This window comes from Strigops habroptila, chromosome 3 (genome assembly GCF_004027225.2).
Source record: "Strigops habroptila isolate Jane chromosome 3, bStrHab1.2.pri, whole genome shotgun sequence".
NCBI lineage: Eukaryota > Metazoa > Chordata > Aves > Psittaciformes > Psittacidae > Strigops > Strigops habroptila.
The window spans coordinates 55453516-55468085 of NC_044279.2; the positions used below are offsets into that span (position 1 = coordinate 55453516).

General features: G+C 39.2%; 1 protein-coding gene across 1 annotated transcript in view; it reads left to right on the forward strand.

Annotated features, from left to right (window-relative positions):
- The window catches only part of WNT7B (Wnt family member 7B), a 95265-nt gene extending 81489 nt beyond the window's left edge, over positions 1-13776 (forward strand). The window contains exon 4 of the mRNA XM_030478733.1: positions 10559-13776. Within this exon, the coding sequence (XP_030334593.1) occupies positions 10559-11038 (480 nt within the window). The 3' untranslated portion in view covers positions 11039-13776. The remainder of the gene's footprint in view (positions 1-10558) is intronic.
- The last annotated feature ends 794 nt before the right edge of the window (positions 13777-14570 follow it).

Below are 14570 nucleotides of genomic sequence, written 5' to 3' on the forward strand. Positions count from 1 at the left end.
TCTCATTGGCAAGCTACAAATGGCTGCATAAGTGTCACTTTGGAAGAAGAAACAATTTCATATCTGCAACCATGACTGAGTTGCTTGCAATGGAAACAATAAACATTGTGAAGCTACACTGATTTATGTTCATTGAATAACAAACCTCATAGCTCCCAAAGCTTCCCCTTTAAAAAGTATAATAAATATTTCTGCCTAAAATATACCTACCTCAGGACAGATTTTACTATACCCTTCAAAGTATGTTCCCACAGGTAAATAAATGCTGCTTTTACCCTCCAGTGTTGTAGGAGACTCCAACATACCACTCGTCCAGACCTAGCCCCCAAAGTTGGACTGAAATTTTCTCCTCTAAAACAGCGTGTGCTTGCAGTCCTACACTGAGCACTAGCCACTGAGGTGGGCAAGATGGCTGAACTGGTGGTGACAGAAGTAGTACAATTATCTTATTGCCTGTATTTTGTTTTTAACACTCACTCCATGCAACAAAATGTCCTGAGGGTTTCAGTTGGCTCTGCACTGAAACTGAAGGTGGTGTATGGACAGTTATCCATTGGGAAGAAAGTGCTTACATAAACTCAACATGGTGAAAGAAACCAGATATGGGGCATAATCACAAGTGTAGAGACAGGATCAATACTTGAATGATGGTTAGTACTGAGGTCTTCAGATGTAAAGGAGACAGCTGACTGAAGAGCCAGACAGAAAAACATCCTTCAGAGAGGCACAATCTGTTTTTCCAAAACTTGCAGCCACAGGTGTAAGAGCACCTCATAGTCCTGTACGAGGCACTCTTGGAAGACCAGGAGCTTGGAAGACCAGCTCCAGGTCTGATCTCTTAGCCCGAGCGTTTCACCTCAGCGTCATGCATTGCGTTTGAATGCAAAAGAGGATGGAAGCTGCATGTTAAATTTGCAAGGCAGCATTTATTACTGCTAGATGCATTATAATCTCTGCTTAAACTGGCAGCCAGCCCCACAGAGATGCTGGTGCATGTCCTGATTTGAACAGGTTAAAGTTAAGATGTGAAAGAGGGACAAAAGAGCAGAAGTGCATACATAGATGGAGAACAGTGAAGTCCCTTGCCCAAGGACAGAAGGCGGCTCACTATCTGAGCCAGGCACTGATCCTAGGTCCTTCAGTTCTAAATATAGCCCAGTAACCACTAGACCGCATTGCTGATTCTTATTAAGAATATTATGTTCTTATTTTTCATCAGAATTTCATAAGCAGGGGGGCATAAGCAAACCAAAGTAGCATGTGCTTTCACAGCTATTTCTTGTAGCAGCATTAATGCAAATGCATTTAACATTTCTAAAAACTTAATTTTTTGCAAACACTCTTGCAAAAACAAATGATAACACTCACTTTCATGTCTTTGAGAGAGGAATAAAAAGGCTTGAAAATACTGGCAATATATGTGGGGTCTTTTCCCCAATAATTTTTTTTTTTTTTTTTTATAAATACTATTTAGGAATTTACCCATTTTTTCGTTGTTGGCATTTTTGAGTAGTTATTTATACCCATATAGATTGATTGTAATCATTAATGCATCCAATCACTTTCAAAAGCTAAGGATGACTGAACGGATTTTGTGTAGTTTTTTGTTTTTAAGCACAATCCATCAAATCCCAAGGAATGTGCTCACATAAAAGATGGTTTGGGGGTCATGTTTAGAAATAATGTTGGTGTTATGACATAAATTCCAATGAAATGAATATGCAAAGTTGTACAGTATATAATAGTGATTTTGGTTCATCTGAGATCATCTGCTATTTGTATAAATAAGACATTCTGAATTTGAGACTGTCTGAAAATTAAGGTTAGAACAGAACTCTGGAACCTAGGATATGTTTTGTCCTTTACAAAAGCAGCCACAGAGTTTTGTGCAATCTCAATGTGAAATCACACCTCCCTTCTGAGAATCCAGGCAAACTTGAAATCTGACCTATGCTCACCTGAAATTTGGCAGTTTTGGGGGTCCTGAGTAAACGTGGCTTGGATTGTGAGCCTGACACAAAATCTGAAACCAGATTTGCTTATGTGTGATTGTCATTCTGACACTCAAGTCAGAAATAACTGCAGTTATGCCTGGAGACTTGCTGAATCACAATACTGAACCTCCATTTTTCTTCCTTTTCCCTTCCAAAAACCTCAAAACACAGTCGGGAAAAGCTTGTACCTCTCTGAGTAAGACTGTCAGTACCATCCTACTGATCTGCATGCGACGTCTTTTAAAATTTGGAAACAGTTTGGAGCCAAGCTTCTGGTTCATAACTGCCATTATTAAGAATAAAACTAAGGATATTTGTCTCTTGCTGTGAATAGGAATAAAAAGTAAGAAGGAGACCACAAGCAACTCAGATTAATTTTATTTTTTTTTACATCTTTGTTGCTTCGGAAGTTCTCAAATAATCTTTTCAACCTTAGGGTGGGAATGCCAAGACAGTAAAGGAAATATATGCGTTTTTAGCTTCCTACAGAGATTTCACAGCACTGTAACTACTTAAACCCCCCCACATTTCTATCTATAATGTTAAAGCTCACTGTTCTTATTCAGTCATACCAAATTGGCTTTTTGAGTTAGGTTAAGAACAACAATAGTTAGCCAATAATTCTGCTATCTTCATAATAGTCTTCTCATTAAATCCTAGAGCCTCCTAAGACAGAAACATGAGGAAAAAAGGATACAAAGAACTCCCAAACCCACCTACAGTTATTTTTAACTTGCTCTGAAGTCAGTGGAAAGCCCTTGATGACCTCACTAGACCTCTACCAGGTGGCCAGAAGATCCTTGCTAGGATCATTATCCATGACTCTGACCACCAGTTTTGTCCCCAAAGCAAAACCTGGTGCATGTGAACCTTTTACACCATCATGTGGACTTTTGCATGTGCCAGCACAGGAATCTTGCCCATCCTCAATATCTCCCAGCACTTACCCCAAACATGCCTGGGAGTCAGAGGCATTCATAATTGTAGCAGTGACTATAATATTTTGCTCTCATAGGGATGGTTTCAAAAGCTGGCCTGCTAGTATTTCACTGTTGTTAAAAATAGAGTTCTGAGGAATTTGTCTTTGAGGAAAAAACAGCAAGCTGTATAAATAATTGCACAAACCTTGCAAACAGATGAGGGGGCAAATAGTTCCGGGGGCCCTTTAACTTGAGTCTGGGGCTGAGATTCTCAGAACAACATTGATAAAGTACCTCCTTGGAAGAAAAGATAATATTTAGGCTTTTCAGGGAATTTCTGATGACTGTGGAAAGAATGAATCCTTTAGTTGCTTTGCACTGCATCCCCTAATGGCTCTGCATTGCATTTCTATGAATTGTTTCAGCTAATGGCAAGTTTGTGAAGTTTCTAATAAATTTGTAATGAATAGCACCAGTAACAAAATAATAAACTTGCCATTGGTGCCATTTGGAAGAAATTAATGCTTAGTGATTCCTGGTGACATGAGACGCTACTGATGGAAGATTCATGCTTTGCGGCAAAACAGCGCCGTGCTGTGTAAAAGAGTGAAGTAGCTGACTTCACCAGCAGTTTTTAAATGCCCATTATGATTCAGGATTGAAAGTACAAGTGTGGTAAATGAAAACAAGCCCCCAAAGGAAGACTAGTGTAAGTCTAACACAAATGTGGCTGAAAGAATGGCATATTGCAAATTTGAATTATTACGGAGAGACCTGTGGGCAAAACTTTGATAGAGTAATGAAAAATTAAATACCAACAAAACCAAGTGAGCTTTGATGCTGTTTTATGAGACAGCTTTCTACCATGTATTTTTAGAAACAAGTATTTTTGTTCTGGGACAAATGAACTTAGAAAGAGTAACATCTGGGAACACATGCCATTAATCTTAACTTTTTGTTGAAAGCTTCAAAACAATGACCGGCTCTCACAGGGAACCTCGATTATAAATATGGGGTTTTCTGTTTGTTTTTAAGGGGACAGCTAAAAGAACAAGCTGACAAATTGGTAGCAGATCACAGCTTTTACCAAAAAGAAGAAAAGAAATGTTTCTAACATTTTATCAATTATGCTCTTATGATAGACAATGACTGCAGTTATACAGAGAAAAAGCTGGCCTATTTCTTTCCCTTACAGAAACACACCCATTACAGTGACTGGCAGCAATTCAGCCTGGTACCATCCCAATATTTATTTCTTTGTAATGTCAATGGGTTTTTCTTGTTCTTTTTTTGGAATGCCTGGAAGATGACAACATCTTATTTTACATTTGAAACAATAACAGTGTAGGGACAAAAAAAAAAAGTAATTCAGACTCTCTTCGGAAGAGATTATTAAATTACTTGGGACAACATTTCCATCCAAGCCATGGCTCGTTCTCACAGTTCCTTGTGCCGCAGGACTGTGGTACTGGGAAGGGTTTTTTTGCTGACATGCTTTGGCTCTAGAACAGCTAATGAGGTGATTTGTTGGTCACTGTTCATTCTATACATATATTCATACACGCCCACACGCATATACATGGAGTGTGTGTGTGTACATAATTATGGATATTTATACATATTTATATGCATTGTCTGTGCATAAAATATGTGAGAAAGCGTTAGCTCACTTCACCTCATATAAAATATCTAAATTAATAAAGTCACTTCCGCAAGATGCACAGCATGACCTAATACATTGCAGCCTGTCCTCACTGCCACCTGACAGGTCATAAAGATTAAAAGCAATGTCCAGAAAAAGACTGTGTGAAATGCTCAAAGTCATCGTGGAGGCTGAATCCGAGTTTCAAAAGTGAAAGCCAACTAAGTTTATGCTCCTATAAGCCTAAAATATTCTTAAAAATGTGACTGTTTCCTAAGTCATTTCAGCGATTTAAAGAATGTGACTTTCCAGGTTTTACAGGCCCGAGTCCATCATTTGCTGAAAGTTTCTTTCTCTGCAAGAGACAAACTAATTCACTGCATGTCCCTTGTGAGAATACTCATGAAAGAAAAGCTTTTGATAGTCGTGCTTCATAGCGTACTTTCCACTTTTCCACTTAAATTGATTTGCAGACAGATATAAATCCAATTTCAAAAAGTTTGGTGTTACAGCTTGGGTGGGTTAAATGGATAACTAATGCTTATCCATATGTCCTGAATATGCAAGCTTTGGCTCAAAATCTCATGAGGATAGTTCTCTTGCTTCCAGTTGGGCTGGATTTACTAGATTATTTTTTTCTTCCAGAAACACACCCTTAACATTGACTGCCAGAAGCTACATCTGGTACTATCCTACTTTTTGAACATTTTGCCTTAAAATTAGAAGGGGGGAATAGCCAAATATTTTAGGACTTGCTAAATGGTTTTATTCTAGAAATGCACATGCCCATGCATACCATGCAATGTTTGCAAGACACATATCATCCATCTAGTAAAATATTACTGCACCCCTTCAAACATGACATCTCTATACAGGTTGACAGAATAAAAACATCAATAAAATATTTTTAACCCTTTAAAATGATATTTAAAATTTTACCTTCAACCTTTACAGCAAATTCCATAGAAAAGAGAGTGAAATACTGCAGTCACACTTGGTTTGGGGGTGATGTGAAGAGTGTTTCTCAAGATTTTTGGGTTTTCTGCAGTTCACTGTAAAAATAGAATTCAGAAAGTTTTAACCAATTGCAGCAGTTTATTGCTCAAACTTAGCAGCTATTCTATCTTCTAGAAAGCAGGAAAGAGGCACAGATTGGTTAGGATCTATAGCCCATCCTCATAGTAATAGGGAGTTTCATCTCAGAATTCCAGGATTACTTTCTTGCTAGCTGAGAGGAGAACTTTGGTGAAGACAGCAGTGGGCCTTCTTCAGTTCGTTTTTTTTTAACGCGTTTAATGAGGATACTATGGGTGAGGGTGTCTTGCCTAGGGAGGCAGATGAAGGGCAGGAGGAGGTGAATTGATGCCTCTTGCACTTCTGAGGGTCCACAGCCCTGCTGAGCTCCTGCCAGTGTCAGGGAAAAACCATCTCACGCTGTGGCTGGATACTGACCTGCTGCAAAGCAGAGGCTCCCTGCTCCCATCAAACTAAACAATAAGGAAAATAGGAGTGTGACAAGAGGGGTAAGCACAGTAACTCAGTTCCCCTTCTCCCATCCCACAAAGTATAAATACTGCTTTGATGCTTGATGGAACAGCCTCACAGAGGAGCAGAAAGAAAAATGTGCCAGGTGAAGCACTCATTTCCTGCTGGTTCCACGTCTTATCTGCACAGCCCAAGGAGACATGACATAAACTGCGCAGTTTTGGGCTCTGTGAGCTGCTGTTAATGAAGAATATTTTGAGGACATTTGTATTGGAGTGGCATTACACCCTACTAATGTTAGTTATACCCCTGGCTATCTGAGTTAAAAAAAAAAACCAAACAAATCCAACTTTGTTTCCCAGATAGGTCCATGAGATCAGCATTTTGTCAGCAATCGTGGACCCCAGTCTGCACAGAGACTAAGGTTACCCGGTGCCTACACATCATCATCGGCAAGCCATTGGCTCTCATGGCTGCAGACGCATGAGTACCAAAGAGATGGTGACATCTTGTGACCAGGATCCATCTCTTTGGTACTGTTATTAACCCAAACAAAAGTTGATCACTTGCATATTTGATGGGGAAAAACTCCTGAAGTTTTCTATTTCTTTTTGATACTGCAGTCAGAAAGTAATATGGATTTTGTTACATTCAACATCTGGTCCAAAAATGTGCATTTCCACTAAGGAAAACACAAACCAGAAAAGGCAAGCCAAAACACACACACACAAAATGTTACTATTGTTTTTACATATTTTATTCAGATAGGATTTTTAATATGTACAGAAACTGTATCTGATGTTATGCAGTTGGGTCTAGATATGGAACTTGAAAAGATGAATTTCTTTTCATGCATATCATTTTGTTTTATTTCAGTCTTTGCTAGTCTTTTTCTACTTAACTGGCAGCAGACAACCCTCAAATTGCATTTTCAGTGTATGATTTATATAGGTATAAAAATATGTGGGATAAGAAAGCTTTAACATTATATTTCACAATTCATTTAACAAAGTAGCAGTAGTTAGAAAATTTTGCTTGGCAAGATCATACTGGGGTGGGAGTGGGCCTGTATGTGGAAAAGGGACTTAAGGAATGTTCCTACCATTAGTTTGAGGCAGTACAGTCCAACGATGGGAATTTGCTCTGGGAGGCAGATCTTGCTGTAAACCATTCAAGATTAGATATGAGGCAATGACATATGACAAATGAAACTGCTGAGAGAGTCGGTCGTATGAGCTAATGATTTTCAATCTTTAATCAGGCACCTACCTTGGCATAGGATATTAGATTTGAGTAAATAAGTACCTTTAAGGCTCAGGGTCAAAGCTTTGATGGGAATTTTGCTGAGGAAAATTGAGCTGGAGGGACATTTAGGAAAAAAAAAGTTATCTGCTCTTCATTCACAGCATTGAGTCAACAGGGGCAAATCCTGCCACCTTTGCCAGGTCCAGTGGCACCTTGCTGGCAAGTGGGAAGCTGCTCAAGATATCGCTCAGACAGAAACACCTCTGGGAAAGCAGGACCATGCTGGCTTGTCAGCAAAGTGGAATGCTCTGCAGCATCTGGGTGGAAAGAGGGAAAAAAAATATTGCTTAGAATCTGCTTAGTTTGGGCCTTGTATTCCCTGACCTCCAAGTTTTTGGGCACAATTTTATACCCACAGCTGACTGTGGGCACACAAATTATAGCATTCAGGAATTTAACTACCTGATGATTGGGCCTGTGCTCAGTGTTGTAACCCCAAGCATTCCACATTCATGAGAGAAGCCTCCAAAAAAATAAAAAAAAACCTGCGAGATTGGCTTCAAGATCATGAATTAATACTTTTTGAAACTTCTGCCTTTTTTGAGCCTGTGTGGCTTGCATTTGCAAGTTCTTCCACCATCATAAACAGTGGGAATCTTTGAAAAAATACAGCAGTGAAATCAGATTTCTGATTTCAGCAAAATGACTCATGAAACTGGACCTTCAGAAAGGCAAAACCAAAAAGAGAAATCATGACTTAGGATAAAGTTGCTGGACATCGTACTACTGAGGGTGCCAGGCAGTGCTGTATATAAATGTCAGCATCTCAACCAAATAAGCACACAGAGGCAAAAATACACACACACATCCATACATAAATATACATAAACAAAGATATCCCTAAGACACCAGAATGGTTAATATCTTTGTCTGTCAGGAACAAAGATATTTTCTGTTGTATTAGGGAAGCACATCAATGACAGAGATGAAGGCTCCTTGGAACAGTGTCCAGTGTGTTGAGCCCACTCAAGAATAAGGAGCCTCACAAGCTTTACCTCCTCCCACTCTCTGAGCAAGTTACTGACTTGGCCTTGTCAACCAAATAACAGACATCAGAAATACACACAGAACATGACAAAACATGTACTTTTCACCAAGATTTGCTACTTGGAGAAAAGAGGAGCATGAATCAGGTGTGGCAGACTCATCCCGTTGGCAGTGCTTTCCTGGAAGTCCTTGGATCTTAGTACTCCTTGGTGAAGGTGTAGAGAAGGTTGCCTCCATCCACTTTTTGTCATGGATTTTGCTGCAGTTCTTGTGGCTGCAACTGCATGTTGACTAGTGGTTGAGAAAGCTGTAGAAAAAGGCTAGTTTCAAAGAAACACATTTCAGCTATATCAAGCAAAATTTATAAGCACTTTTATACCTATCTACATGTACATCTAAATACCAGTAGCATATTTTAAGCCAGATTTGTGGAACAGGATTGGAATCTTGTTTGCAGGTCTGTGCACAGGCACAAAGTAGAGACAGAGGAAACCCTGGAGACCCCAGAAAGATGCTGCAGTATTTCATAAGGCATTCCTCTCTTCACTGACACTGAAATGCTACTGCTGCATTTTCTTTTTTAGAGCAGTTGTGGCTATAGGAACTTCTTCTCTAACCTGGTAAACCTTCCTGGAAATCACATTTTCTGCCTCTGACAGGTTAAATTGACCTTGACCTGGGAAAAGCCTGTGGTTCCAAGAGGTCTAAGGTAATCTTGAATAGGATGCTCAGCTGTCTTGTACTTGCTACTGTGTGTTGGCAAGGGAGAATTAAAACCAAATATTCTCTTTAATATTGAAACCCCAGAAATTTGGGAAAAAACAAAACATACAATTTAAGTGAAACTCGAACAACTCAGGAGGGTGCCCTCTATTTGCAGGGATAACCAGATCTGTACAGCTTTTATTTTAAGGCCAGTTTCTTAAGCAGTAAGCATTTTTTACTCCCTTCTACTTCATTATGCCATTGTACTCAGATTTCGGCCCTTTCATCCCTTGCCCATTTCAGTCATGTTCTGGGATCTGCAACGAAACCACTACAGGAGATGGTCTGCAGCATCAGTAATGCTTTAAGACAAGCTCAGTAGCTCATATTTCTTTGTTAGCATCCCATTGCAAAGGGGAAAGATCAGTTTGCTTTGTTCTTAGGCCTTGATTTTCATAAGCTAATGATGACTGTGGATGCAATTATGGTCAGGCTTAAGTGGTAGCGCAAGGGCAGACAAACAGAGAGGCGCTTCCGCGAGGCTGGTTTCCCCTCTGCCTTGCACAAGGAGTGGGAGGGCATCTGCTTGTCTTCCCCAGGGCATACATCCATGCTCAGGGAAGGAGGGATGTGCCAGTCATAGCACAGCTTGGCTGCAGCAGAAGCGGGAGCTGGAGCATGAGCCTGAGCACCCACCAGTTTGGGCCCCTTCTAGGGACTATCTGATGCTGGATTAACCTCTTTGAGATTAACCTGCTCTAGCAATAGAAATAGTAAATGCTCCCGTTTCTTTGCGGCTTACAGCTGAGCAGGACCCTTCAGTGGATTTTTCCTTTAATGTTGCACAGTCATTGCCCTGGTGCAAAAAATGTATTTGTGGCTGAACACTTGTGTGATAGTCAGGTAGTTATTGCAAAGAGTGCTGCTTTTAAAGGGGATGGTATGCTCTGTGGGTTGAAGAGCTAATAGGTATGCTCATATTGCCACTGCCAGTATAGACAATATTTTTAATTAAACAGTGAACACAAATGCCTATTCAGCCACACAGTATATGTTACGGCTGTGATATTAAAGCTGGTCAAATTTTTTTAAACATCCTTTGAACATTACTGAAAGCGATTAAGATTAAATATTCTCAATCACTTAAGAAAACATTTTTTTTCCTGTTTTCAAAATGAAAATGGTTTGAAACATATATTTTTAAGTCATGCAGTCCTATGAGTTACTTTGGCTCTAAAGACATGTCTTCTGAAATTTCAGTAAATATTGTCCAATGTTTGGAAAAAGAATGCAAATGTTTTCTAACAAAATGATAAAACACTGCACTTCCAACCAGGCACTGTGTAAAATAAAATGTGTTAAGAGCATTCTGCTTGGTGGTGAGAAGATTTATAAGCATGAATTCGAAAAATTTCAATCAGCAGTCATGACTATTCATATGAACTAAACAGACTGAGATTTAGGCAAGTTTGCAATACTATTTTTCTGCAGTAACAATATGCAAATGTCTGTACACACAGGTTCTTGAAGAGAGAATGAAATTGGAGTGCAAGTGTCATGGAGTTTCAGGTTCCTGTACAACTAAGACCTGCTGGACCACACTTCCTAAATTCAGAGAGATTGGATATATTTTGAAAGAGAAATACAATGCTGCAGTGCAAGTGGAGGTGGTACGAGCCAGTAGACTAAGACAGCCAACCTTCCTGAAGATAAAGCAGATTAAGAGTTACCAGAAGCCCATGGAAACAGATTTAGTGTATATCGAAAAGTCACCCAACTACTGTGAGGAAGATGCTTCCACGGGGAGTGTCGGTACCCAGGGACGACTCTGCAACCGTACCTCACCCAATGCGGATGGGTGTGACATGATGTGCTGTGGAAGAGGGTACAACACACACCAGTACACCAAGGTGTGGCAATGTAATTGTAAGTTCCACTGGTGCTGCTTTGTGAAGTGCAACACGTGTAGTGAGCGGACAGAAGTGTTCACCTGCAAATAATGGCATCATGTGCAAACAAACAGAACAAATCACCAAGAGTGAAGAAAGTGGAGTATAACCAACGATGACAGCATCATTTTGCACATCTAATCTTCTTTGGGAAAAAAACCCCAACCACCACCACAATAACCACTCCCTCCTCACTACTTACACTTCTAAGGATGGTGCATTTTGGCTGGCTGGCTGTTGTAACTGCTTTGGAAACAAGGGCAACAGGATTAAGGTGATGTTGGCAACCATATGAAACTTTTTTTTTTTTAAACTACAATCTTGGTGTTGTAGATTCTCTTGTGTTTTAAGTTATACATATGAGAGAAGCTGATTGCATTGCAGCTCCCATGAAATTTAAAAGAAAAAGACACTTTCTCCCATTTTACAACAACAAAACCACCGAGCCCTGTGCAAATAAAGACTTTTTTTTTTTTTTTTTAAGGAAATGAAATCTTCAGTGACTAGAATACAGCAGTCTTGCTGCAAAAACCTAAATTTCTATGAAAGCAGGTAAAGAGAAAACGACTGGTAGGGAGACAAAATCTATGGTGGAAATACTCCACTATCAGTTTGGAAAAAAATAATGTTCACAAAATTACATCAGCTGCCAGTGACACTGGAACTCTTTGAATGAACATTAAAAATAATTATTTATGTTTTTAATAGTTTAAAAAAATTCTAAGCACTAACGGGTAGCTATGTCTTAATTCTGTACTAAATGTAAACTTATTGGAACTCTGACTTTATGACTTTTGTATTTGGTTCTCCCTAAGTTCTTCAATGCTACTGATCTGTTGTCACTCCACTATTAGCGAGTTCAATTACTGTAGGCCTTAAGCAATTACCAGAATTGAGCAAAAAGATCATGCGAAACTGTGGTTACAAATGCTTGATAAAGACTTTTCCCACTTGCCTCCTGATTAAGAATGACTCTTTTTAGACTCAGGCTTGAGGCATGGAGCACCTGCTCTCAGCTCCTTGCAGGGAGTTTTAGGATACAAAGACATGCTTCAACAAATATCAAAGGCTTTGCTTTGTTGTCAAATGCACTGGCAGGATCTTCCAAGCATTGTGTTTTGCCTTTATCGGTTGAAAGTTAATATTACCACTAGTTTTAAATAACTTATGCTCAGTATGAACTGAGAAGTTTATAAAAATATAGTAGCCAAGCTCTAGGGTGCTGCAACCTGTGAGCTGTGCTGGCTTCGTGAACATAAGAAAGCTAAAATTTGGGTTAGTCTGTGTTGTTGTTATTCTAAGGTTGGAAATAACATACCCCGTGGTAAATACATGAATGTTAAGGAAGAAGCTGACTTTCTACACCAGCGCTCAATTCTAATTCACACTCCTTTTCCCTCTGAGAGATTTAAAGAAAGTCCTCAGATGTTTTACTACTGTAAAGTCTAGTGTTTTTAAACCCAAGAGCCAGATATGCCCACGTATAACACAGCACATTTAATCACATAAATGTTTGCTTGTAGCAAGGGTCCCGACATAATTTTCTAAAAACGGGGATTAAAAATTTCCTAACATCTGCATATCTGCATTTCTAGCTTTTGTTTAATTTTATTACTTTTATTGAGGGGCTACACAGCCATGAGCCCTCCCCACCTGACATGGGAGCACTTGCCACACCACACAGTGCTCTTGGGGCAAGGGATTGGTGGAGCTACCTCTCCACTAGCTCCCATGCTGGATATATGAATGAGCCAGGATTACCTCCATATTTTATGGGCCTGCATTATCAAAGGTAACTAATCACTTGGGGACCTTCATTTGAACACTCATGTGGACCTGCCTTTCTGACCCCAAGCACTTACCCTCTGAAAATCAGAGCCCTTTGATGAGCCTGCCATGGAGCAATCCAAAGTTGAAGAGCTCATTTATTTTATTGTTGCTGTTGGTTTCTAACTGCCAACCTTGATGTGAATAACCCCATAGAAGTACAACAGGGGCCCCCCAAAATGCTAGAGTCAGTCCATATAATTTAAAGTCCCTTTGATTCATGGGTATTTTTGCTGAATAATAGTGATATACTGTACTTTCACTACATTCTTGACAGGAAGCAAACAAAGCTCCCAAGCACAGTAATGCACAGTCTTATGGTACTAGATACTGTAAATATATTAGAATAGTATTTGTTAAGTACAATTGAGGAATCCAATTAAGTTATATTATTGTATATCGTTTAAATGTCTATAGAGTATTTTAAATTATTGTGAACTACACTGCGTTAAAAAACAAGAAAAAGGTTATATATTATAACACCAACCACTCTGAAAAGTGGACCAAAGTGACACTTTCTTTTTTTACATACCCTTATTTCAAATAGGTTTGTCAGCTATTGTAACATCATGGTAACAGTCCTATGATTGGATTAGCTGTCTAGAATATAATGTTTCAGAGCACCCTATAAAATTTTTGTTCGTGTGGGTACTGCTAGGCACAAAGCAGGGGCTGACCATGGGAATGCATGGACTTTGAACTATGTCCCAGGAAAAAGCAGTTTTGGTCAGAAAACACCATTACCACTAATGTACTGAAACATTCCCCCCAAAATGGTGACCTTTTAATGAAGGTGTCTATGAACAGATGTGGGTTACACACAACTTTTATTTTAAAAGATGTAGTTTGATGTCAAAGAACTGTGACAATAGAGGTTTGAATGTGACCAGCAACACAACATGGTTTAACCATACCTTGGCCATGACAAAACTCATAATACTGTATGTTATTAAAGAACTTGAGAGCAAAGATCAATTTGTTTACTATGTTAATGTTTTATGGCAAGCAGAAAACAAAAGATGAAATGTGTGTCCATTAAAATTTAATTTTTTCCCCTTCTAGTTCCCTTTCTTTTTGTTTGTTATTCATTTAGAAAAAAGAAAGAAAACATCAAGGCCTTATACAAAAGCCAGTTGTGTACAGGCTTCTCTGGATGAGAAATGATAGGCAGATTCCAAGTCCAAAGCAGTTTTTGTGTTTTGTGAGAAATAATAATGAATGTATCTATCTGTGTTTGGTATCACAGTCCAAAGTCATCTACCTACATCAGTAGTACCAGAGAAATTGGTGCAAGCACCACCAACCCTGCTATCACCAGAGACTTTGGCTGGCTCAAATGAGAAAAAGATAAACGTTTCGTGATAAAAAATGTGGCATCCTACTCCAAAATGGTTCTTGACCATGAACCTCACGTAACAGATCAGCAAACAGAGAGGAGTAATTAAAAGCATAGAAGAGAGGCTTGAAGACCCTGACTTCAGGACTTGCACATGTTCTAGCTCACTCAAGCAAGCTATGGACATATCTGAAAACCCTACCTGAATCTGTACCTAAAATATTGTACAGCATTTACCTTGGTCAGATTAGTAGCAACCTCCTTGATACTGAGAATAGTGTCTTCCTATAAGAAATCTAAAGAAAATATACAACCTTTGGTGTATTTGCCTCTCAGGGAAGATATCCAGCTATAGATAAAGGTATAGCCAAATTCCACATGAACTAAGTCCAAAACAGCTTCATTAAAATGAACTGAGTT